The sequence below is a fragment of the Pocillopora damicornis genome, chromosome 12, assembly GCF_964200805.1.
Source record: "Pocillopora damicornis chromosome 12, jaPocDami1.2, whole genome shotgun sequence".
Classification (NCBI taxonomy): Eukaryota; Metazoa; Cnidaria; class Anthozoa; order Scleractinia; family Pocilloporidae; genus Pocillopora; species Pocillopora damicornis.
Window position 1 is genome coordinate 10,797,659 of NC_142681.1, and position 24,004 is coordinate 10,821,662.

The following is a 24,004-nucleotide window of genomic DNA, read 5'->3' on the forward strand; positions in this document are numbered from 1 at the left end:
CCACTATTATTGTGTTGTTTACTATTTTGCTCTGTTTTACTAACTGAACACCTAGGACTTAAAAGAGAAACTACATATTTTTGATGAAGATTTATCAGTACTTCTGATGAGGACTCGAATATTCACTGGGATTCTTTGTTAGAAGACCAACAAACTCTGAAAGCAGGGTAACTGGCTTTGTGAAAATCCTCTTGCACTGCTTTCCAGCAAAACAAGTGTAACAATTTCAAAACCATAAATTTTTAGCTATCATTTTATTACATTTAGATGTTCAATATACAACCAAAGACTTAATTCCAAGAGAAAGATTGCTAGATTTTCAAGTTTTTTTAACCATTTCAAAAATTGTACCAGTCAAACCTTGCAAAGATCAGTTTTACTTCTGAGTTATAACAAACTATTCATCACTGTCATCATAGGCAGTTGCATTCTTAGCAGAATTGCGTGCTTTTTTCCTCGCCAGATATCGCTCTTTAGCAGATGAAACAGTTTCACCTGTGCTGCGCTTGGCAAATTTGCTAAGAGACTCCTCTCTCAATGTTTCTTTGATTTCTTTGGCAACTTTCTCACTTTTCTTTTTATTCTTGTCTAGTGCCCTTATGTCATCCTGAGAATACTCTCTATAATAGATGTGTTTGTCAGCTTTATTCTTCTTATCATCATGGCCTGATTGATGTGGTTTGAAGCCACTGGAATGTCTGTGAATCCCCAATTTCTCATGCTCCCTATCACTGCACCTTCTTTGTTTCTGGTTTAACAAATCAGCTGAATGTTGAACTTTGTCATTCTCATTGTCATTTTGTTTGTGATTTTTGTGATCATGGATTCTCACATGTTGGGAAGGAACTCTTGTATGTCTTGGGTTTTCTTCTAATCCTTGATCTCTTAAATATTTACTCTCATTTCTATCTCGGTGTTTTTCTTTCTTTCTACTGTCTGACATTTCTTGAGGTGCCCTTTCATCCTTTCCTTGAGATTCTCTGATGTCATTTTCCATGTTTGGCAAGTCAATCTTTGTTGTATCTTTGGCAGTAAATGATCCTCCCAGTGACATGTTTTGATTCAGAAGATTGCGATAAAACAAACTTAGGTCCTTCTGCTTTGTGACATCATTGGCAGCTGAAAGGAAAAAATAACTCAATTAAGCAGCCAATAAATCATTCACCCAGTCATATGTGGTCTCCTTTCAATGGAATATTGTCACAAAGAACAACTGTAAAAGAGATTGGCAGCCAGCTTGTACAAGTATTGTAACTCAGTTCATCAATCATTCAATTATGAATATCTTTGATTAATTAGTCATTAGTTTTCCAGATAGTCAACCAGGTAGCAAGTCAGTAAGTCACTCTCTCTTTCAAAACTCACTCTAATTGAAAGGCTCAGAGCAAGAACGATCCCTTGATTTTTCAAAAATGGCCGAAAAATCAAGGGATCATTCTTGCTCCGAGCCTTTCAATTCATTCCACCAATAAGCCAAATACCTCAACAGTAATCCAGTCAGATGGCCAGTTAGTTGACAACCAGCAATCCCTCTTTGCTAGTTTAGTTCATGATGCAAAATGTTCCATGAGAGAATAAATGATGGCCACACAAACACTAGAAGAACCCCCAAACTATTCCCTTAAAGCAAGGCATAGGGCTCCATGATTTCTTGTGTTCTGATTTTAGCCTTGTTGAGAAGATGAGAGACGGGTCACCTTCATGTGCCAACATTTGATCTCAGCCAACTTAACAAGCACTTTAAAATTTGGAGTTCAATGTTTTTCTGCTTTCAGTCAACTTTGACTATCATTGTTGGGGAGGTACTGCTTTTAGTCTTGGTAAGTGGTCTAATTGGTTTTTCAGTTGATTAGTCAGTCTGCTGGCCAGCAAGCCAGTCAGTTTGTGAGTTAGCCAAACAAACCTTTTTTAAGGGTATGATTACCAAAATAGTCTTTATCATATAAACTACAGTGTTATACAAGGATTTCCAGCCCTTAGACAAGCTGTTACAACACACATGAAAAAATATTGTATTTTTTCATGTGTGTTTGATATCACTAATCAGCTGCTGACATGTCACTTGCCTTTTGCGACACTCAGTCAGGTTCATGAATTAACAGTGACGCCCTCACCATTCTAAATCCAAGGTCATTTGCCTAATTTTTTTGGATTATGGCTGCTAAAACACTGAGAAATCCATATTGCTTACAGATGGAAGAGAAGAAGAAAACCAAAATATGGAAAGAAAAACCAAAGCCACAGAGGCTTTGGTAATGGCATTTCTTGCATATAAAAACAAACATCGACAACTAGAAGATTTGCTGCAGGCCGATTTTGGCCATGTACCTGAAAGATTTCTCCTGTCAGTAAGGACCAAGACAATAACTAAGAATTTTGTATATTGAAAATTTTGCTGATTGTTTCTTTTTGTAGTGTGTTTCAATGCATTTTTTCATCTTGAGCCTTTGTGCCAATGCACTTTACAATTTTTATTTGGGAATTGTCTATTCCTTTGTTTTCATTCATCAGTTAAGTGGACTTTTCTTGTCGGTAAAGGGCTATTGTGTTTTTATGATAAACAAAACAATACATGGTTGTTTGTAGATATGAAATTTCTCTTTCTTGTTCAACTCTACATTTCACTTGTTTGCTGCACTCACTCATGAGCTATTGAGTTAAACACTTGAAGAGAAATTCCATATCTACAATAAACCATGTATCATTCTCTATACATATCAATCAGCACTTCTCTCCATGCACAGAAGAGAATGACTCAGCAGTCTGTGATGGTTTGCTACACCTCCATTGCAAGATGATTCAATTTTGGGTTTAAAGGTATATACTTTAACCACTGCAAGAAAATTATGCAAAAAGAAGTATTCAAATCACCATCAATAGCATCTTGCCATTTGATTCTCTCTTCCTCCTCAAGTTGTTCTTGCATTTTCTTACGGAATCTGTTCATATTTATGTTAAGGTGGTGCAACAAGTATGTGGATACTGAAAGTTTTTTTCTTTTCCTGGATGGAATACTAGTCATCTTATTCCAAATCCCTTAGCTAAGGTATTACTTTCTTGAGTAACCAACATTTCCTAGTGCCATTTAAAGCCTGAGCTGAGCTGAGCTGAGATATTACCCCAAAAAGAGCTCTTGGACAACAACAACTAATTTTAAATCAATTACAACAAAGAAGTTCTTAGGTTGAGTGAAGATTTCAAAAGATACGCCTCAGTAACAAAAGCTTCTTTATCATCAAACTCTCCTTTCTCTTGTTCTCTTTCCTTTTGTACTTGTCGCTCGACTGTCCTTTCAAATTCCCTCTTCCGAGCAGCTGCAGCCTTCAACAAGCTCTCAATGTACTTGGGCTAAGTATTTAAACAGAATATTTAGGGTTTGGTAAAATGAATTCATTAAGAGTGTCCATCCCCTCTCCTGTATGGGATGATGTTCATAGCTAGAAACCTCCCCCACCACCCCCCCAACATTTTTCAGCAGAGGAGAGGTGATGCAATCCATAAAATTAATACAAATTACCATGCCTAGCACTCAAAAAAGGATCTATTCATTGGGAATCTGGTGTACTTTTTATCATAATTGTTGGATGTAGATGAGTTCTAGTACCTCAGTCTATGGTTTATACCCTAACACCATGTATGTTTACATAGTTACAACTGGTTAACAGGATCAAATTACAGATAATATTTTAGGATCTTTTCAGCTATTGTACATATGCACATTTTGTACCTTTTTATCTTTCTTTGGAACTTTAAAACTTGCAGCTTTCTTTTTTTCTTCCATTTCTTCATAGACAGCATCATACTCATACACAGTAGGATCTTCTTTCAAAGCTTTCTGTATTTCAATCTGAGTCTAAACAGTTACATGACACTGTTAATCTAAAACTAGAACTGTCAGGTTTACATTAGGGGGAAACATTTCCCTGTTAACCAAATTCACTCCCTGACATTTGCCTCAGAAATAGAAAGAAACTCTTGTTCATGTTGTCAGTGACTAATAAGGGTAAGGACATCATGTCAATGAGGATACTCAGAAATAAAAGATAAAAATATCTAAACTTTTATTGCATGGTCTCCACTGACAACAAGATGGTGAAGGAACAATCCATCAGTAACACATTTACACCTAGAGCTATTTTGGCCATAGAGAAAGGACAATCATAAATTATGCAATGATTATTCTTTAATTAGTCACCTGTTTCATTTGCTTCTTCTTTTGTGATTCTTGAATTAGGGATAAATTCACTTCTTTGTGAGCTCTTTCCTGAAACAAATTTTATAGCTTACTCTGAGTAAAATGTGAGGATGAGCATTCCTTCTCATCTACATAGTATGATGCTGTGTTGAAAACATAAATTAACTAGTAGAGAGAGAATTCTTTAAGAATTCTATTTCTGCCAATTTCTTCCTAGTTTCAGTGTATATGAAGATCATAAACAAGATCTGTAAGGTTATTAGGATAAAATTACCTCATCATCACTCGAATCATCACCAAACACAGCTGGTTTCTTCATCATAGGTTTGCATGTAGTTTTCTTGGATGGAATGATAAGCCCATACCTATGCATGTATAGGGTGTGTGAAATATGAGTTGTAATTTCTGCATCAAGAAACCATTACCAATTATACCCTAATATGGAAGTCAACATATCCAACACAACTTATCAACTTAGGGATGAAATTAAAATATATCATTTGTTGCTACAATTATCATTATTGTTGTATTTTCATTTCATTTTTTTGCTTGCAACAAACCAAAGAATGGCAATCCTTTTTTCAGTAGACCAAGTATCTCTTCAGAGGTAAATGGTTTTTGCTAAACACCTGAGGAGACTAGTTGTTTAAAGGCCAATTAGCATTAACCCAGGGTTAAATTTTAATATCAGTTTCTTCGATTCTTTGTTCAAAAGCCTTTCTCAGACAATTTGTCATTCAATCATCAAATTGTAGACAAGAATTACACTGATACAACCAATAGTCATGTATCAAATATTACATAATAGTAACAGGATGGAGTGAAGTCCAATTCGCTCTGTAATCAAACAAGTGATTAACAAAATTGGACGACCACAAAGCAGGAGTCCAATTTGTCAATCAGGAGTCAATCATGATAACAGACAGACAGAATTGGATGACAAGAAGTTCTGTTACCAATTAATCATAACTGTTTTAATTACCAAAAACAAAAAAATATATTTGAGTCAAATATCTCCAGTAGAGACATTGTCTAAAGTGAAAATATTTCTAAATTTTGGAACTTCCTCAATTTTTTTTAAGGATAAGTGCCCGTTGCTTTGGTTATTGTGTTTAATTCTGTGATTGGTGGATTTGGCTGGGTGGACTTAGTATGATTGACTACTTCAACTATCCAATACAGGTGTCCAATTATAGCCAACTGTCCAATTACATTGTCCAATTACATTGTCCAATTACATTGTCCAATTACACCACAGAATGATAAGTGAAAAATAGAGCAGCAAATTACCAATCACATTTGAGGAAATTGTAATGGTTATGACAAATAATAATACTAATACAAATATAGATATCAATAATTAAACATAAATATACCATAACAGAAATAAAAGAACAGTTAAAAAAATTAAAAATCCTATGATAACCTCTAAAATAAAGTAGATCTCCAGGATGAAATGACAGAGTCAGGAAACTATAAAAAGGAACCTATTAAACAATAAAATGATTCTAACTCTGTTGGTTTGCTAGAAAAAATTGCCCTAAGGTCTTTTAAAAACTTCGCACTGATGTCTTTTGTCGTAACGTTCTTAGTGCAGTCTGGATTTTCCTATCTCTACCTGTGGGCACAGTAACACTTTCACACGTACTGTGTACATCTCTAGCTTCATTGTCAGTTTTCATGAATACATTTCATTTTGCCTGTTGGTCAGTATTTCTAAGTGCAGTATTTTTAAGCAAATCAAGGCCATTAATAATTTATTAATTATCTCTTTCTTTCTCTCAAATCAGCTTGGTTGCCAGCAAAAATCGGTTTTAAAATGAATGTGTGGTAGCAAATGTGTCATCACATGGGTGGACACACAGCCTAAAAACAGTTTGTAATTAATTTTAATCCTTCAAAAAAAGTAACTCAAAAAGTTAAAATTTTAAGGTATTTTTTCACAATAGAATTAAAGGATGGAGTTTTCTTTCATTTAACATCTGAATTCTCTCAAACAATTTTCTCCGTGTAAAACAGTGAGCAAAGTAGGCGGTACTCAAGACCTCGGGCACAGTTTTTCCCAATACGAACCTCTCGGCTGGCAAATTAAACTTCAGAATACCCCGCAACTCATTTACATGTGTCGGGAGGCTTTGAAGATCGAGGCATAACACAATAGACGCTATTCTTATTCAATGACATGTAAATAAGTTGCTGGGTATTCTGAAGTTGCTCCATATCCTTTCCCATCTTTGAACTACCCGGCCTTGAACTCACCAATTTGTTCGTATGAAAAGCGGTAGCTATTTACCGGTTGTCATACATTTTAGCATAACATCTTGGTAAGGCCTTGGAGTTAATGTGAGAAACTTTGAGGCTTGACAGACCAGAGCCATTTTCATTGTTAGAAGATAGTCTCAAAGATACGGTGTACTCGATATTTTAAGTTTACCCAACGCTCCACTAGACAAAGACGAGTTCGACATTCAACCTGTCGTAGGAAGGAGTATCAGCCCATTCTTTTTTCTCTCTGAGTAAATAAATTTCATAGCTTGTAAAAACCATCAACGACTATAACAACTGAAGACTCCAATTGCGAGAGTTTTTCTATTTCATCATTTCTTCGTCAAAATGTGACCATTAAAGCAACCAGTAAATCAAAAGGTTATACAAACCTTTTTGGTTCTCCCATATCAATTTGACAAACGGCGTGTCTCCTACTACTTTGGGAGTTACTACATCACGGGCGACGAGCGGGTATAGAAAAAACGACCCAAATACGAGTGGTCAGCGGTGAAACAACTTTCATACTTCATATATAGACAGATCATTTGTAGTATCGGGAAACAATCGTGTTGTAAAGCCGAAGTGTAGACAGTTTACTTCGCTAAATAAAATGTTAAGCAATTCAAAAGTGTTGATTGTACATATATCTTTTACTGCTTTAATAAACAATGAAGGCATCGGTGGCATCCGAAAGGTACCAAGAAGAATTAAATATACGTTTTGTAGTTGCAGAAAACAATCGTGTTGTAAAGCCGAAATGTTACCAAGTTACACTTCGCTACTTAAAAAGTTAAGCAATTTTCCTCAAGCTTTAACTGGAACAATACTTTTAATGCTCTATAAACCAACGGAGGCATCGGGAAAGGCATTGGTGACACCTGGAAAGGCATCAAGAAGAATGATATTCACGTTATGTAACTTGTTGTGTGACGAAAAAAACGTATCTTGACTTGTTCATAGCATTAATCACAGTTGGCTTCCTTTTCACTTGAATTTTGTATCCACAGCCTAAGATGAGAAATTTAAAATTTCTATCGGCTGAAGTTCTTTTACTGCATATGATATCTATTCAATCGCCCCAAATTCTCGTGGAAAAAAGGCAAGTAGGAAAACACTGCGCTTCGAGAAACAGCCATGTTACGGCTAATGTATTTACCATTCCTTAAATATTTACAATCAAGACCACTCGTTTAGGAGACCTTTTCTCAAAGGATCCACACGTGCAAATAATGCTGTTTTCTGTTCGAAATTTTTTTCTTCCTATTCAATTGAACAACTGACTTAGCGTTTAAGCCGAGAAAAAAATCACAAAGTTTGAATTCTGGGATGTTGTCCACTGTTGGCTCCATCAAGTTACGATTCTGCACCATTGACGCTCGTGAAAATCTATCTTAATTGACTACCAAGGACTGTATTTCTTATCTTGCAAATTAAGGTCTGTACATGACATTAAGTTCATCATCTGGTTCGTTGTTATAGTCAGCTTTAAATTTAAACTCTACTGGTGCTGACAAGAAGCCACTCTAAGGGCAGGTGAAATGTTGCGTAAGCGTCTCCGTAAAAGGCACATCCAGACAACTTGCATGGAAAAACTGGTCGCAGCTATCGCAACCAAGCCAATCCTCTCCATCGTCGTCTTTGCAAATCTTACAGACCGCGGTATTTCTCCTATAATTGAACAAAAGATATGGGACGTCAAAGAGAGTGTTGCGGCGTTTAAGAAACAATGGTATTTGACACCATCAAAACTTACCAATCAAGGTCATCATAACACGAGCCAAATATGACAGACGTTATTCCTTCCCTTTCCATGTCCACATCGTAACTTCCATTGATATCCAACCCCTCACACAAGCACCGAGCAAACTTAAAACAAACAAAGAGAAATTTAATACATTCGAAACCAGAAAGCAGTCCTATTAAAGTGAGCTTTAGCAAGTGATTATGCTACTCACAAGACATACAATCACACCACAGTTATAGCTATCGGTCTGTGTGTAATGTAGTGGTTCAACACATAGCCATGACTTGCAATTCCATCCCGTTTTGAGATCAGCAACGGCACTGCAGAGTCAAACAAAATATAAGTTACATAAGTATGTTTTGTCTGCATGCATCAAAATAAAAAGGAAAACATTGAGTTGAAAATATTTCACCTGATGTCATCGATCAGTTCTATCAGTTTGCTCTTAGGAACTGAGGTGCTCAAAATGGTGTGTACACGCTCATTCATGGGATCGAAATAATATCTGGTTCTGATGTTCTGATGTTCTTTCAAAAAGTCGATCTCTAAATCTCTTAACATTGTTGGCTTTTGGTCTTCATCCATGGTAAAATCTTCTAGGAAAAGCAAACTACAGTGCGAAAACCAAGTTCCTGCCAAATTTGATTGACATTTTTGACAACCGGAAATCATGATACTTTTTTTTCGTCACGCACGTCACGCAGCTAGCTACAAACCATATATATAATTATTCTTGGTGCCTTTCCAAATGCCGCTGACTCCCTCTCCGAAGCCTCCATTGTTTATTAAAGCAGTAAAAGATATGAGTTCAATCAACACTTTTGAAAAATTGCTTAAACTGTGAAGTAAACTGTTAACATTTCGGCTTTACAACACGATTGTCTCTGGAACAACAAATTATATGTCTCTATATGAAGTATAAAAGCTGTTTCACCGCTGACTGCTCATATTTGGGTCGTTTTTTCTATCCCCGCTCGTCGCCCGTGATGTAGTAACTCCCTACTACTTTAGTTTCCTCTCAGTATGAAATTACTTGCATGTTATTCAGAGCCCTTTACTCAGCGGATGTTCCATTGACTACTTAGTTGTTTATTTAAGCCAAACGTTGGAGAGACCTCGCCCCAGGGGTTTTTTTTCGGTCAGTTTTTCAAGATGGCGCCGTCCATGGCGCTAAATGCAAAGGATGTTAATTGGGGAAATATATATAACGGCGTAATATGCGACTAACACAGTCTATATACTGTAAGATTTTACGCCACCAACCCAGTCGGTAGATTAATTATAATAAATTAATATATAATGAAATTATATATCTGGCGTAAAATTTACATTATATATGTCACCGACCGGAAGAAATTACGCCGTTAGTTACTGGCGTAAAATCTTATATATATATATCACCGACTGGAAGAAATTACGCCGTTAGTTACTGGCGTAAAATCTTACATATAAAGAATAAAAAGAATACAGAAGGGACAGTGACGTGGGTACTGTTCATTAACCGTTAGCCGGAAATTGGCCAAAATTTTAACCGATAGCCGTAAAAGCCATCACCCCATTGAGATCCTCAAACAAGACACTCGAATTCAAACTAGACTGTAAACATTTTTTTTAAAGTTTATGGTAGGAGTACATATACGACTGTACAGTGAGAAATTTGTAACAAACGAAATGCCCGTAGAAGCCGTCCATACCTTGTCACTTTTCAAGCTTGGCTAAAAATTTGGCGCACCACTTACTAAGGTGGCCTCGCTAAAAAATGATAGAAAAAAGGAATAAACATTCCCGTTAATTAATTTTCACGCCAGCAGCAAACGGCGTAATTTCTTCCAGTCGGTTGTGTCATATCAAACTCACGGGGTACAAATAGTCTTAACATGAACAGTGACCACGCCCACTTCAACGCTCCACTCAAATCGAGTGTAATTTTCGAACATTTTACCATCGTGCGGATTCTCTACGGAAAAAGCACTCAATGTACCTCTGAAATATTAAACCATAATATTGTGGCTTTCTATTTCGCTAATTTTCTAACTTGAAGGTAAAGTTTTTCCCTCGTCATTTTAACCTTTTCTCCGAGCGGTTCCGTGAAATTAACAAGGCATTTTTGTTCAAAACACAACCGAGCGAAGCGTCTTGCGTGATATCCCTTTTACGCAAGCGCAATTTTAAAATGTACCGCTAGAGTCAAAAAGAGGAACAAATTTCCTTTGTTTTGATATGTAAAGTGTCGAACAAAAAGCAGATTTACCCTCGTCAAATGGCGTTTCAAAACAGCTGTATCTTCCTCCTTTTGATTTTTTCCTGTTTTGTGAGCGTGAAAGCAGTAGGAGAGGGATCGGGAAACTCAGAAAGCACTTCGGGAATTAACCTGCCATTGTTAACTTACGAGATAAACAAGTAAGATTTGTGAAGTTCATCGCAGTATGAAGTCTAAATAAATGCCTTTTTTAAGCTTGTTCGCTGGATTTTTCGTAAACTTCCCTGATTAATTTTTCGTTTCAGCTCACTAATCTATACTATTTCAAAGCAAAGAAGTTTTCAGAGAAATCCATGAGTCGGTTCTTTCAATAATTGTAAACAAAGTGTTTGAGCAATCAGGTATACGAGGTATAATAATCAATAGCCAGTCGGTTGTGTTTATATGTACGATTTTAAGCCAGTAACTAAAGGCGTAATTTCTTCCAGTCGGTAGTCTTTATATGGAAGATTTTACGCCAGTAACTAACGGCGTAATTCGGTATATTATATACTGTAAGATTTTACGCTGGTAACTAATGGCGTAATTTCTTCCATTCAGTATATTATATACTGTAAGATTTTACGCCAGTAAGTAACGGCGTAATTTCTTCCAGTCGGTGATATATATATGTAAGATTTTACGCCAGTAACTAACGGCGTAACTTCTTCCAATCGGTAAATCATATACTGTAAGATTTTACGCCGTTAGTTAACAGCTTAAAATCTTACTTATATATATACACCGACGCACATAGTGGCGTAAAATCTTACAGTCTATAGACTGTGTTAGTCACATATTACGCCGTTATCTAACTACCGGGGTGGCTGCGTTCAAGGTTGACCTCAGGCAAAATTTTGACGAACAATCTCTACCTAGCCAGTTGGACTTTGGATGGGCTCTTTGTAAAACACAAAAAGCAGCCGCCTTTTCTCAGAAAGCAAAGAATTATCTCCTAGACGTGTGCTTGACAGGGGAGGAAACTAGTAAGCTGAGTAAGGCAACCGCCTCTTACTAAGAGACGACACCGGCCAGAAATATTGACTACGACTGACTGGTTGATAGAGCAGCAAATCGCTCGATACTTCAGCCGGTTATCTGCCTTAACAAAAATTGGTTATTGACGAGGTCACCCCTGTAAGTGTGAATGAGGACGAAGAGGCCGATGCCGATGTTCTAGCTTCAGAAGTCGAAACTGACCGAACAAGGCATAAGATAAGGAAGGACCTTGCAAAATTTAGACGAAGACTGTCACGCAACAGATGTTAGTTTTGCGGAGTTATGCATGGAAATGTTCGATGGCGGTAAGTGACGACAACAACACTATTTTAATTTTATTTTCGGGATAGTAGCACAGTTTTTTGTTTGAAAGAGTTATTAATATTCGCTCTCAAGCGAGAGCGCAGAATTTCTCGTCTGTAGAAGCCGAAGTTGTAGCACACTGGAACTTGTAATAATGTCAACCAACACGCAGCGTGACTTTAAAATCTCCTTAGATGTGCAATAACGATTATAAACAATCAAATTATAGACTGATGAATGCTTTGCGCCATAAAAAAGCCATATCTGCTGATTTTAGAAAATCTCCGAAGTAATAAACGATAGAAGAAAGAAACGCTACGATTTTGACATGCCTAAACGTGAAATTTTCCATCCCTACGAAAAATCTCAGCCGGTTGAAAAGTAAGTTTTTCACATATTTTAGCTTTCTTGATTAATTATTTTGTATGAAGAGCTAAAAAATGTAGGATTATTCGGTCAAGTGACCGGCCAGAGCCAGAATTGCGTGACAGGTGAAGTTGAGAGAAACTTGTCACAGTCGCAGATTTTAAAAGGCATCCAAGACAAAAATATGGTAGTGCCCAAAGATTTTTTTGATGGTCTTCAGAGATGAAATGATGGATTATAAAGGGCATTAAGATTAGTGTTGTAGCTTTCTGGCAAGGGGAGATATTTGACCTCGAAGTTGTCAAATATTTGGATGAATCGGAAAGTCTAAAAGCATTGTTGTTTATTTGCCTCTCTTAGTTGACAAGCCGTCAATCAAATTGACTGATACTTGCTTCGGACATTTAGTAAGGGTGCAATGATATGTGTGCAAACCCTCAGAGTAATTGGTTAAATACCATCGCAGTGAGAGCTTCATACATTTTACCTATTTTGAGGCGATTTCCTTGGTAAAAACCAAGAAAAACCGGGTGGATGGTCTATCTCCCCCCGGAAAAAACCAAAACAGAAACCACTTCGTCTTTTTTAGTTTTGGGGTAGACCTTTTAAACTGGCAAAGTTTCATTGAAATCGGTGTAATGTCATGTAGCACGACTGCCCGGTGCTCTCGTGGACACGCTCCTTATTCGTACTGGCCTACTAATGCGTCTGCCAAACTTAATCACACTTCCACTGTATTCTGTCAAATATTTGGCCTCTCCCTTGTGATATGATATCACAGTCTGCTACCGTGGGAATATCTAAAACAACGCATGCCTGAGACGAGCGGCCCTATATTGGACGCCTATGTTGAAATTTGAGAAATTTACCTCTGTAACGGAACTCTTGTTTATTTATGTCCCTTCCTGTGATAATGCCTCCCACCCTTGGAACTACACAGAGAGTCTACTCTAAGAGTACGCTGCTGGTTCCTTAGAGAGGGCTCGTATGAACTCACAGGAAAAGAAGACACTTTCCGAGCTCTCAATAGTCAACCGCGTTTTGAACTCATTGCATTTCATTGATCTTATTGTTGATTATTCTTTGTGTTCTATTGTAACTTTTAGAAATCCTCCCTTGTGACGTCCGTGATGAAAAAGTCATGAATTAACACTCCCAGATCCCATACGTCCGGAATGGCTGCCTTCCGCACTTTTACTGACAAATGATTTGCATCTGAAATAGTCAGGACGAAGAGAAATCAACAATTAATTAACAAGTCAAAGATTTTTTAAAGATCGTCCAAAGCTTAGTTGAATATCAACTTGGAAAATCTGACGTTTTGATTCGCATCATATCATAACGTTCCGTTAAACAACGCATCGGATGGCTTAGAAACCAGGTTCTTTGAAAAGAAAAAACCTTATTTCCTAATTGTGCACCTTTGGTAGTTTTGGTTCTAGTAGCAGAAAGAGGGAAGCCTTCCCTTATTACTGGACTCGGTATCATGTCCGAAATTGACCTCTAGCTGGGCCTCAGCTCCCCCACTTACACCAGTCGTCTCATGAAGTAGGTCTACTGTTGGCTAAAGATTCATAATCAGGAGATGATACAAGAAACTATGGGGTTAAAAAACTACCCATACCTTCTTCGATGCGTTTCAGAATTAATTGTTCACAGATATCACGAAGATGTGCCTCGAAAACATGAAGAACAACATCAGATATTTCATCTGTGGTTTTTCCGAGGAAATAATCACTTGCTCTTGCGAAATGTTGAAGATCCTGCATAATTTGTACTTCGGCAATGATTGAGACAGAAGCTCGATCACTTCGTGCCGTTTTGACATTCCTGTACACCTTTTTGAACGTAAGTACATCCAGGGTTAACCTGTAAGAAATATGCTGTTATTAAAAATTTTGTCATCGTTATTTCCATAATTAAACCTAGGTGACACATTTCTAACTCTTAAAGCTACCATGTTCAAGAAATAGATCGGCATAATAACACGGGGAGGTCTCTGGACAGACTAGGTGTGGGGTATTATCAATTCACTTCACAAGTCAAGGTGCTTTGAACAAAGAGAGGGCATTTTTCAGTTACGATTTCAATACTGTATTGTTTTGTTTGGTAGATTGAGAATGTTTATTTAGTCTCAGTTAACATGTTAATGAGTAAGCTGTGAATAGTACAGGTTTGCATTTCCGAGTGTGGCCGTTGGCCGTGTCAACGAGGTCCCCTTTTTAAGGAAACGTTTGGACGGGATAAAACAAAAGCTAAATCACTGGTTACAACACCTGACAAATTAAGAATCATTTTAAGGTTCAATATGTGTCTTAGTGAGTTTATGGCGTGGCACTGTTTACAATTAAGTTGAGTGAGGAGGCTAGCCATCGCCTATTCCAAATTGCAGCTAAGGAGTAGAAACATTTAACTCACCGAGTCATTATGAAAGTTTGAAATGTAAAGAAAGATGACATTAGCTCAAGACTATCGATCATTAACAAAAGGCTTGCCTAAGTCTCAAAATATACTGGATGTCATAGAGGGGATTTGGCAGATACAGCAAGAAACAGTCGTATTCGCCTCCCCTCTTAAACTCTTGTCGCGTTCCTCTATCTTTAAGCCTGACTCAGTAGTACTAGGCTCGAGAGGTGAGTGCACCGCTCTCTTCTGATGAGAAAGTAAAATGACAATTCTTTAGCAAAAGAAACCTTTCAGCTATGCTAAGTATAAACATAAACGACCCGTCGATTAATTTTTTTTCGAAGAGGTTAAGTGACAAGCTATTTGCGAAGACATTTTCTCTTTCAAAACGAAACCAAGCACAAAGCTAATTCAAAAAAATCGCTCACAAATCTTAGGCTTCGCACTTATTCCGGTTCTAAAACGGAGACCTTAGGCCTAGCTAGTAAATCGTGAGGGTGTTCATGGCACCCCGGGTAAACAAGTTAAGACGATGCGACTGTAGAATTAAAACGCAGAAGAATCTGAAGAGTGGAGTGACGTCACCGTTTGATCAGGATGGGGTGGTTTCGTTGATCCCATTCCTTTACAATGTGATCATTCATAACTAAACAATTTACGATACCTATCAACTTTACTAAGCCCCGCCCAGGCCCACAGACAACTCCGTTTGCCCGCAACTGCTTTGTGCTGCTGAGTTCGAGGAATGCAACATCCACCTTAGAGAGAAAATGCACATTTAAATTACATGTAATCTTATTGATTTTATAATTCAAGTGTTTGTACAGGGAGGCGTTCAAAGGTCAGTGTCTTGCAGTCCTTACTGAGTCATAAAACGTCTCTTGCATGAAAGAGACTGATGTACATTGTTGTTCCTGTCTTTAAGACGACTATTTAAAGTCATACACTTTGGCCACCTTAGTCTGACGAAGAAATTAGATCTGTACTTTTGTCACTGAAAGAAAACAAAGGATATTTGTTTGAAGGAAATATAAGAATATTTTAAAAAACTAATCAAAACAAAATTTTTGTTGTCACGTACGGACCAAATTATTTTATTTCACCTCTTTTAATAAAACTATTATGTTTCTTGAATGGAACAAATTCAGTAAAGCCAAGTTTATTAATGATGCAAAAGGCGAATAGTCAAAGTAGATGTGATGGCTCTCGTAATATGCGTTTTTAAAGGATATTGTTTGATCAGTGTATCGATAGACAATTTTACCTGAGACAACAACAGCTTCCCTTTCGCTTGCCATATGGCAGTTTCCCATCGCTCGGTTAGTTCGGTTAAACCTAAAGATAGGTTATTGCGAGGACCGCTTTGTTTTTTAAACTTGTAAATATGTTCCAAACTGGCGAGAGACTAGTTTTCAACCGCTTTGCTTCAAGTACCATGTCGCATATCTTCACGTCAATATCATCACGTACATTGGCGACACGCTTTGCTATTCATGCCGCGCAAAGCATGAGTGGCACGAAAAGATTGGCTTTGACCGGAATTTCAACACGTATTTAACATTCCTAACCCGATAGTGCGAGGATGAACGTTTGACAGGCTTGAAACGAACAAAATTCCCCTAAGTATAGCCTTTTTCAATGAAGAGAGGTGCTAAATATCTGCATATGATTACTGTAATGATGATATTGCACCTAACAACATAAATTGATCAAAACACTTTTCTCAAATCACGTTCGTTTTCAGCGCACAAATTTATCATCCAATAAGTTGGACGTTGAAAGTGGACTGAACAAAACTCAAAAACAAGGAACTCACTCAAGTTTGTATGATACCATTGATTTTTTCATTGCGTGTCACTCTATTTTCCACTGTAGTTAGCTGTAGTGCACGTAGCCTTCAACGATGGACAATAACAGCAAATACTGCTGCCACACCTGACTTTATCACAATTTCCCCCCAATACCTCTCGTAGAAATTAATTGGCGCAGCCGTGATGCAGATTTAAATTTTTATATGAGGTCACTTTAGCTCAGTATTCTTTTTATTGCACCAAGCTTACTCCGATACTAAATCTAACTTTTACTCTGAAAGAAAAAACAAAAACAAAAATAAAAATAACCCAACCCTTACCTAATCCAACCCCTTCATTTGCAATTTGTAGTTGTCATTTGCTGTACAGCGCTGAACTATTTTAAGCAATAAACGTTCAATATGGCGAAATCGAAGTATGTACTCTAAATGCCGAAACAACAGCAAGTCATACGTGTTTTCAGGAGCGTTGTCTTCATTATGTACCAGCTGAAATTTTAAATCATTTAGTTATTGAAGCGGAACAAAATACGTTTCAATCAGGAAAAATCGGGGAAAAAACATTTTAAAGACCGGATGAACCCACTTTTTCGAGTACTTTCTGATCAACCGGAGGGCTACGATTTATAGGAAAGGAGACATTTTGGCGAGGTAGTATCTTTCAATTGATAAAATTAATGTATTGAATAAACAAGGACGGTAAAATTGGACGAGAACTTCTAAGTTTACAACGATTCAGAGTAGTTCAGTTTTCTTTCAACTCGGTTTCAAGTTTCGAAAACCTTACTGAGAGATAGCATCCATAGTTTAAGAAAAGCAAAAGGGCCAATTCTTATCATTTGCGTCGTTTGATAGGTGGGCCATATCTTTGATGAAAATGGTAGAAAAAATTCACAAATAGCTATTCCCTTCGTGAAACTCTCATTTGGCAGGCAACAGAAGCACTACAAAAGTTTCATCCGTACTAAAGAAATGCGAATTCTTCATTGTACTCGTTTGATAGGCATTCACATCTTTTTTAAAATACATATTTGGCAGGAATGAAAACAAATTAAAAAAATAAAAGATACTGCAATTGATATCAAGCAATTTGAATGCGCCGAGCCTAACCATTTATCATCTTAAACCCAGTAAAGAAAATAAAATTATAGCGATTTAAAGTCAAGGCTTTCTATCTACTTAGCATACAAGACTGGATTCAATTTGGGTAAAGACAAACAAAAAATGGCACCAAGAACTTAAATGAGGCGTAAGGTACTCAACTCCTACAATCAGTAAATTTAGGGAGGGTTTTCGGGGTTTTTTTTTTTTTCTTTTTTCTTTTTTTTTTTGAGAGGATAAAGTTCCCCTCAGGTGTCACAAAAGCCCTTAACTGTAAGAGATCAATGGCAGGCACAAATGAGAAAGAAAGTCCGACTTCAAGTTTTGACAAGCTCAGTGTCAGAATGTCCTATGTAAACGGAGTAAACGAGAGTGATGATTGTACATAATAAACATAAACTCGTTAGTTTGTTTGCGACTACAGCGTACAAATCGTCAAACTGACGTAGTGCGAGTGTACCAAACCTCTTTGCCTCATTTAAATAGGACACAGCTGCTAAAACATAGTCGTAAAACAGTGATTTTGACTTCTAAATTTGAAATTTCTCATAAACAAGTTGTGACGGTCCATTTGAGGCAGAACCTAGTTAACGTGTCGATTTCTTCAATTCAGGAATTGAACGCTTTTACTCATTGTGTGGAGTCTAAATGCAGTTGATTAAGACATGTTGGTGAATGACTGTTGACGGAGGTGCGAAACATTCACTATGCATCTTTGAGTTTTCCTCACATAATCGTAAGAACGCTGAGTTTGAACTCAATCTTCCAAATTACCTTGAGACTCCTTTTCTTCCTTTTACGGAAAAACAAACTTTATTTTAACACGAAGAGATGATCAGTTGCGCTTGGTTTTATCAAAATTCACAAATTAAGTGGTTGACGTTAACAGCAAATTGATTGCTCGTTGACTTTAAGTGTTGGAAAGGGAAAAATCCATCACGATAAGATATATCATTACTTCTATCATTGCGTTACTCACTTTGCGAAAACATTTTCCTGTACTTAACCTCTTAAACAGATTATAGATAAGTCGGTCAAAATACGTAAATTTATTTTAGAATCTACTAAACCTGAACATTTTTGACGTCAAGGAAATAAAAATGAAACAGGAAATCATTCTGATCTAGATATTTTCGCCCAATTTCTCCCACGTACTGGAAACGGCGGGGGTGAACTAATAGCAGTTTTGCAAAAGAGCTGACTAAGTACTTGGTTTGTCCAGTGTCCTTATCAAAAATGTTTCAAATTTGCATGACTTAAAAAACGACATAACACAAGAAGGCGATATAAAAAAGGTGTTCCGTGTTTCTTTGGAAACTATTATGTTCTGGGTTTTTAACGAGACTGACCGATCGGTTTGCTAGTTCACTTAAAGGCACGAGAAAGTAGAGTACTGTTATCTTGTGGACATAGTACACTGACGCACGAAAAAAAAAACCGAGATGAAAACCGTGTTATTGTTATTTCTTATTACTATGTTGGTCTGCCTCTTGCTTTATGTACAAGAGACGCAGGGACAGCTAACACATAACATGAGACGTCGATGCAAAGATGGACGCTCTTTAGTAAGTATTCACTCACCATGCATTTAATCTTTCACATCACTCATTCAGCATGCGACTGTAACGTAGCTATTAAAGCTTAATTCCAAAGTCTTTCACCGCTTTCTCATCTGTTTCGCGAGTAAAACAGAGGACATAATACCTTATCACAATCAATCCTCCACTCAAGGAAACCTCTCCGAAAGCCTTCGAACGCTGCACACACATGGAAATAATAATGATGATTATGAAACTCTATCAATGTGTTGATTATAAGTAGTCTCTTCTCTAATGGTTGGGGACATCGACGCCTTGGCGATAAATAGAAGTTAAATCAAATGAATAACTTTCGCTCTTGAGCTACAGCGTTGTACATCTTAAGTTACATAGAGTTGCAGTTTCTCACAAAACATCCAGTTGGTTAGAGGAAGGGAGATCAGATACACCGTGACACTTTGCACCAAGGGTTTGACACAGCTTGCCTAAGAAATAAGATACAGTCGGACGTATTGCTGAATTCCACACATTTTCGCCGATGTTTTGACTATTATTTTCGTCTCCGCGATGTTTAGTTACTTTTGGCTTCTTCGCGAAATCATAATTTTCTCAGCGCGTGATTTCTTGAAGAACTGAATTCACTGACTACGTAAATTTTAGATGAAGATAATTTTTGCGATTCTTCTGGATACTTCCAGGCCACTATTATAGGTCATGTCTTGACCATATAGAATATGGACTATCAGAAAAGTGATGAAAGATGTGGGGCGCGAAAACATAAAAGAAAATTGTTGGTAAATCAATATTAATGAAATAAAAGAAAGTAACATGACTACGTTAAAACCTCTCAAATTCCCCCCCCCTCCCCTTCCCCGTCTCTTTTCTGATGCTCCTTCCCTAATCGCTGAATTTTTCAGGAGATCCGCGTTTGTACTTTTCATATCGGCATATTGATTATTTCAGTTAACAATTTTGTTTCATTTCACGTTTTTACAAGAGTTTCTTTTCCCTATCGGAAGATATAGGATACGGCTTTTGATAGTTTATAACCTCTTGTCGTCCAATAATTTTTATTATGATTAATTAATTCCAACGCAGACTTTTTCAAACTTAAAACTTAATGTATTAAATTAGCTGAAAATCAACTAATTCCTTAGGCAATTTCGAACAATTAAGCGCTCAAAAGAGACTATAAATTGCATTCGTTCGAAGAGTTCTTGCAATTTTTTTACTGTATAAAAAGTGTATTATACATTGTGGTCACAATCGGTTGATGACCTTCGCAAATCATGGGAAAGAATATAACAGAAATTTGCACAGCGACATGTCAAGTCTTTAGTGGCTCCCTGTGGTAATTTCCTTGGTGGGATTGGTCGCTATGTAGTTATTTCTATTTAAGTTCACTTGATATGAATACTATATATTACCCAGAGCCGATAAGAACTCAAAGTAACAGTATATGAACGGCCGCAGAGTGTAGGAAATCGCAATCGACCAAGTTACGCTTGGTAGTTTTATTGCTCTCGGCACTGACTGGTGAAGATAGTTACCAAGCATTAAAGAAAATCTTTTTTTTTTTTAATTTCAAGGGGAGAGCAAGAAAAATGATTTCAAAAGCATATCCAGAGATGAGGCCGCAGCGAAGTAATGTACCTTCAAACCAAGTTGATAAGAATAACCGAGATCTCACTGAACGGAGGACATTGCTTCCACATGGAAGATATCTCAAGACATGTCAGGAATGATGTAAGACGAATGCTTAGATTTAGAACTCACTACTGTCGCAACATCCTTTACTCGTGTAAACAATAATGCCTAAAAAGTTTATTTGTTACGTTGAAAAATAAAACCATAAGTTCTGTAATAATGTTTTGTCTTCATAGTGAAATAATCCCAACGAGGACGCAGTGGTCAACTCTGTAATCTAAAAAAACAGTCTACTTATGCTTTCGCGATTTGCCAATCAGAACTGAAATGATTATAATTTATGAAGCATCCTTATTTGGAATCTAGTTTGAATTAACATCTTCCTTGGAACTCCAGATATCCATCGACATTGTTCGTCAGTGGAGTAACGTCTAATCGTGACAGGCATTTACGATCATTTTCGGCAGCAGACGAAGCTTATCACAGCTTCACCTCCCGTGTCACACCAGCTTCCAAAGCCGCCTTCCCGTACAGGTAACCATTGTTCTCTTGGTTTATGTATCAACTACTGTAGTTTGTCTCTATATCATGACTAGGGCCCTGCCGCCAACGGTCGGTCGAAGAGCGAAAAACACCCGAGAAAAAAAGACATGCAAGCGAAACCACTGAACTGACCAAAACGAAACGACTGAAAACAAAGAAAAATTGAAATGTTAGTGGGGAAGATTACAGACTTGTGTGACGAAAAGATAAAGGCTTTTATAGGGACAAGCTGAGGAAACTGTGTTTTTTAAGAGGCTTGGCGCTGACCTTAAGGCAATAGCACAGTTGACCAAGAAGACGATCCTCAGAAGGTGTGATTCACGGAGGATATTTTTTTTGCCCTTCCACATTCTGTGCTGCTAAATCAACATGAGAATGTGCAGATATCGTTTTCAATACAGAGTTATTCTGTGCAGTTTCCTGCAATTTTTTTCTTCCTTGAATTTCACTTTCTTTCCTCTCAGTGCCTTTACTCAAAACTCCCACAACACCCATAGTTACTGATATTACATACTCAGTTACCACAATTCGAACGAAATCTATTTTAATTTTTTTACCTTTGTACGTTTTTCTAATACTTTCTTTAGTGGAAATTTGTTCGGAAGATTTGTTAAAAAGAGAAGTTGTAATCTTGGAAAAGAGCCCCAAATCTATCAGCGACTCACACAGTACAGATAAATTCATCAGCATTGCGTTAGATGATACGTCATTTTTATCATTTATAACCTTATTGACAGAAGTTCTCGACCAGTGAGCACGTGAGAATTTCACAGTTATTATAAAATCTAGGATCGATCATGGCTTCCGGCGCAGTAGTTTTTTCGCGTTCTTCCACTCGCGTATGTCTACCCTTTACCCTATTAACACCATCGCTCAGCAGTTGCTGCTGCTCGTCTAGAAAACTGCACAAAGGACACATGTCCCGTGAGCCACCCAAGGGACAGTCAGCCACCCTGATCCCCTACCTCAAGGCAGCATTCAGGCTCACTGGGTGCTCAAAAACGAAGCACAACAATGAGCGATTTTTGAGTGAATAAAGAAATTGCAACGCTGAATCCATTACCGGGTATTAATGCCTGAAGTTGCCTTATTCCAGCGTTGCATGCTTGTCGCACTTAACGCTTTGGCTATGCAGATTAAATTTAAGGTTTTTTATTCATTGTGGTTGTGTGATTACTTGCTCGCTGTTGGTCCGTTTCCAACAATTCATTCCATCATGGAAGAAATATATTGACGTGATACCGCTGACCCCGATTCACGCCAAACTGTCGCCAACCGAGCCCATTAGGCTAAGGCGATATTATTATTAGCTTGAAAAAAGAAGACAGGACGCTTAGCGATTAGTGAATTTCGCTTGCTCACCTGAGGGGAAAGTAAGGTGCCACATTTATTTCCTACGGGTGCGGAAAAGAGAGAAGTTTTTTTAAGAGGAAACGGGCGACATTTTAATCTCTTTGAAAGTGCAAAGTGAAGATGCTCTAACTCTGAAATTTGGGAAACTCGTTGGTGTAGAGAAAGATATGACACATTTCCTACATTCTGCTGGGAACAATTTACATGTGGTGGAAAATGCGTGGGAAAACAGAAAGTTAGAATACCATATTCACCGGGCAGTAAAGCATTTTAGCCAACTTTCTCTTTAATAGATCCCATTTGTCGCACATATGAATACACTTTGTACCATTGACCTTTTTTTTCTTTCGAGTCGAAAAAACTTCTCGGAACCACTCTTCATTCTAGAGTAATTCCACAAAAAAACGAAAGACCCTGCTTAATGTGTTTTCCTTTGTATCAAATTAACAATGATACTCAAGAACCAAAAGAAAAAAAACAAAGTTCTCATGATCTGTATGTTTGAAAGCCCTTCCTCTAATTGGGATTGGTTCATTAACGTTCACTTTGCTTCGTGTTCTTTCGAAAAAGCACGGGATGTCGTGTCATATTCCAAAGAGTCTTTTCCAATCATGCTGTTGTATGCAGGTCGAATGTTACGGTTGCGTGGTACTTTCATAAATCTCCTGTTGTGTAAGATTACTCTGTATGGTGCTGCTAGGGACTCCTGAAGAATAAACGTAATAGCAATATGATTAGGTAGACTCTCAGATGTGGGAAGAGTAAAAACGTCCGTGCACGTTTAGTGCAATCCAAAGGCATGAAAGAAAAAGCGAGTTTGATTTAATCTTTTTGTATTAAATTCACAGTTGCAAACAGGAAACCAATTTAGTATTTGTCGTCAACTTAATTTCAACCTCTTTTCAGCCCACTTCTACTGCTATTTATTTATCCGTCAATTTGATCAACACATGCTTGTTTTTAGGTACGTATAGGTGAAATAGAGCACCCAGACTCCTCACGCCTACTAAAAAAAGATACTCGCTGGCTTTTAAAATCCAGTTCATATAATAATAACTTTCAGAGTTGAATGTTGAAAAAAGCCTTAATCTGATGAGGGAAACTATAAAATAAGAAATTAAAGCAAAATCAATTCAATAGTTTTGTGTCCTACCGAACCTAAGGCTCTGACACATTTCATTCAAACATAGCTATCGTTATAAGCAATTTATCACTTCAGTTCCTTCCTTACCGAGTCGTCTGCTATCTCATCGCGTCCCATAGGACGATATGAATATGACAATTGCCCTTGACATTGTACCGCGAAGAGGAAAACACACACAGCTACGAACAGACTCTTCATCACTTCCATGATCTTTCGACGTGCTTGTTAGATTGTGACGTTCGGTGTTGTTGTGGCCTCTTAAATACCCAGCGGGTGTTTTGCTGAGTGAAAGCCTGAAGTGCAACTCCATTGGGCTCTTAGTGACGCCACAGCGCCAACTGCAAGTGT

At 37.5% G+C, this 24,004-nt stretch overlaps 3 protein-coding genes and 2 long non-coding RNA genes across 8 annotated transcripts; 1 reads left to right on the forward strand and 4 right to left on the reverse strand.

The window, feature by feature from the left end:
* Window positions 1-239: 239 nt before the first annotated feature.
* LOC113667975 (uncharacterized) lies at window positions 240-6,980 on the reverse strand. Its single transcript, XM_027183856.2, has 7 exons — window positions 6,853-6,980; window positions 4,470-4,560; window positions 4,196-4,264; window positions 3,728-3,853; window positions 3,209-3,348; window positions 2,872-2,939; window positions 240-1,119 (listed from the first exon to the last, which is right to left on the reverse strand). Exons 1-7 carry the CDS (start codon window positions 6,867-6,869, stop codon window positions 398-400), a joined length of 1,233 nt encoding a protein of 410 aa, XP_027039657.2. The 5' UTR covers window positions 6,870-6,980; the 3' UTR covers window positions 240-397.
* Window positions 6,981-7,583: 603 nt separating this feature from the next.
* LOC149036438 (uncharacterized) lies at window positions 7,584-9,106 on the reverse strand. Its single transcript, XM_089189890.1, has 4 exons — window positions 8,620-9,106; window positions 8,419-8,527; window positions 8,217-8,329; window positions 7,584-8,131 (listed from the first exon to the last, which is right to left on the reverse strand). The coding sequence occupies exons 1-4, from the start codon at window positions 8,877-8,879 to the stop codon at window positions 7,987-7,989; spliced, it is 627 nt and encodes a 208-aa protein (XP_089046016.1). The 5' UTR covers window positions 8,880-9,106; the 3' UTR covers window positions 7,584-7,986.
* A 3,882-nt stretch (window positions 9,107-12,988) lies between these two features.
* LOC113668015 (flotillin-2) lies at window positions 12,989-16,447 on the reverse strand. 4 transcript variants are annotated; one of them, XM_089190320.1, is made up of 6 exons: window positions 16,337-16,447; window positions 15,384-15,514; window positions 15,185-15,278; window positions 14,533-14,766; window positions 13,739-13,983; window positions 12,989-13,329 (listed from the first exon to the last, which is right to left on the reverse strand). In XM_089190320.1, the coding sequence occupies exons 4-6, from the start codon at window positions 14,592-14,594 to the stop codon at window positions 13,217-13,219; spliced, it is 420 nt and encodes a 139-aa protein (XP_089046446.1). In that variant the 5' UTR covers window positions 14,595-14,766; window positions 15,185-15,278; window positions 15,384-15,514; window positions 16,337-16,447; the 3' UTR covers window positions 12,989-13,216. The 4 variants fall into 4 exon arrangements, with proteins under 4 accessions (XP_089046446.1, XP_089046444.1, XP_089046445.1 ...); XM_089190318.1 differs by lacking the exon at window positions 16,337-16,447 and adding an exon at window positions 15,785-15,960; XM_089190319.1 differs by lacking the exons at window positions 15,384-15,514; window positions 16,337-16,447 and adding an exon at window positions 15,785-15,964.
* A 2,285-nt stretch (window positions 16,448-18,732) lies between these two features.
* On the forward strand, window positions 18,733-20,836 carry LOC113668023 (uncharacterized). The gene is made up of 2 exons (XR_003445948.2): window positions 18,733-18,996; window positions 20,559-20,836. It is a non-coding gene; the product is annotated as an uncharacterized LOC113668023 (long non-coding RNA).
* A 1,925-nt stretch (window positions 20,837-22,761) lies between these two features.
* Window positions 22,762-24,004, reverse strand: LOC113668029 (uncharacterized). Its single transcript, XR_003445950.2, has 2 exons — window positions 23,744-24,004; window positions 22,762-23,218 (listed from the first exon to the last, which is right to left on the reverse strand). It is a non-coding gene; the product is annotated as an uncharacterized LOC113668029 (long non-coding RNA).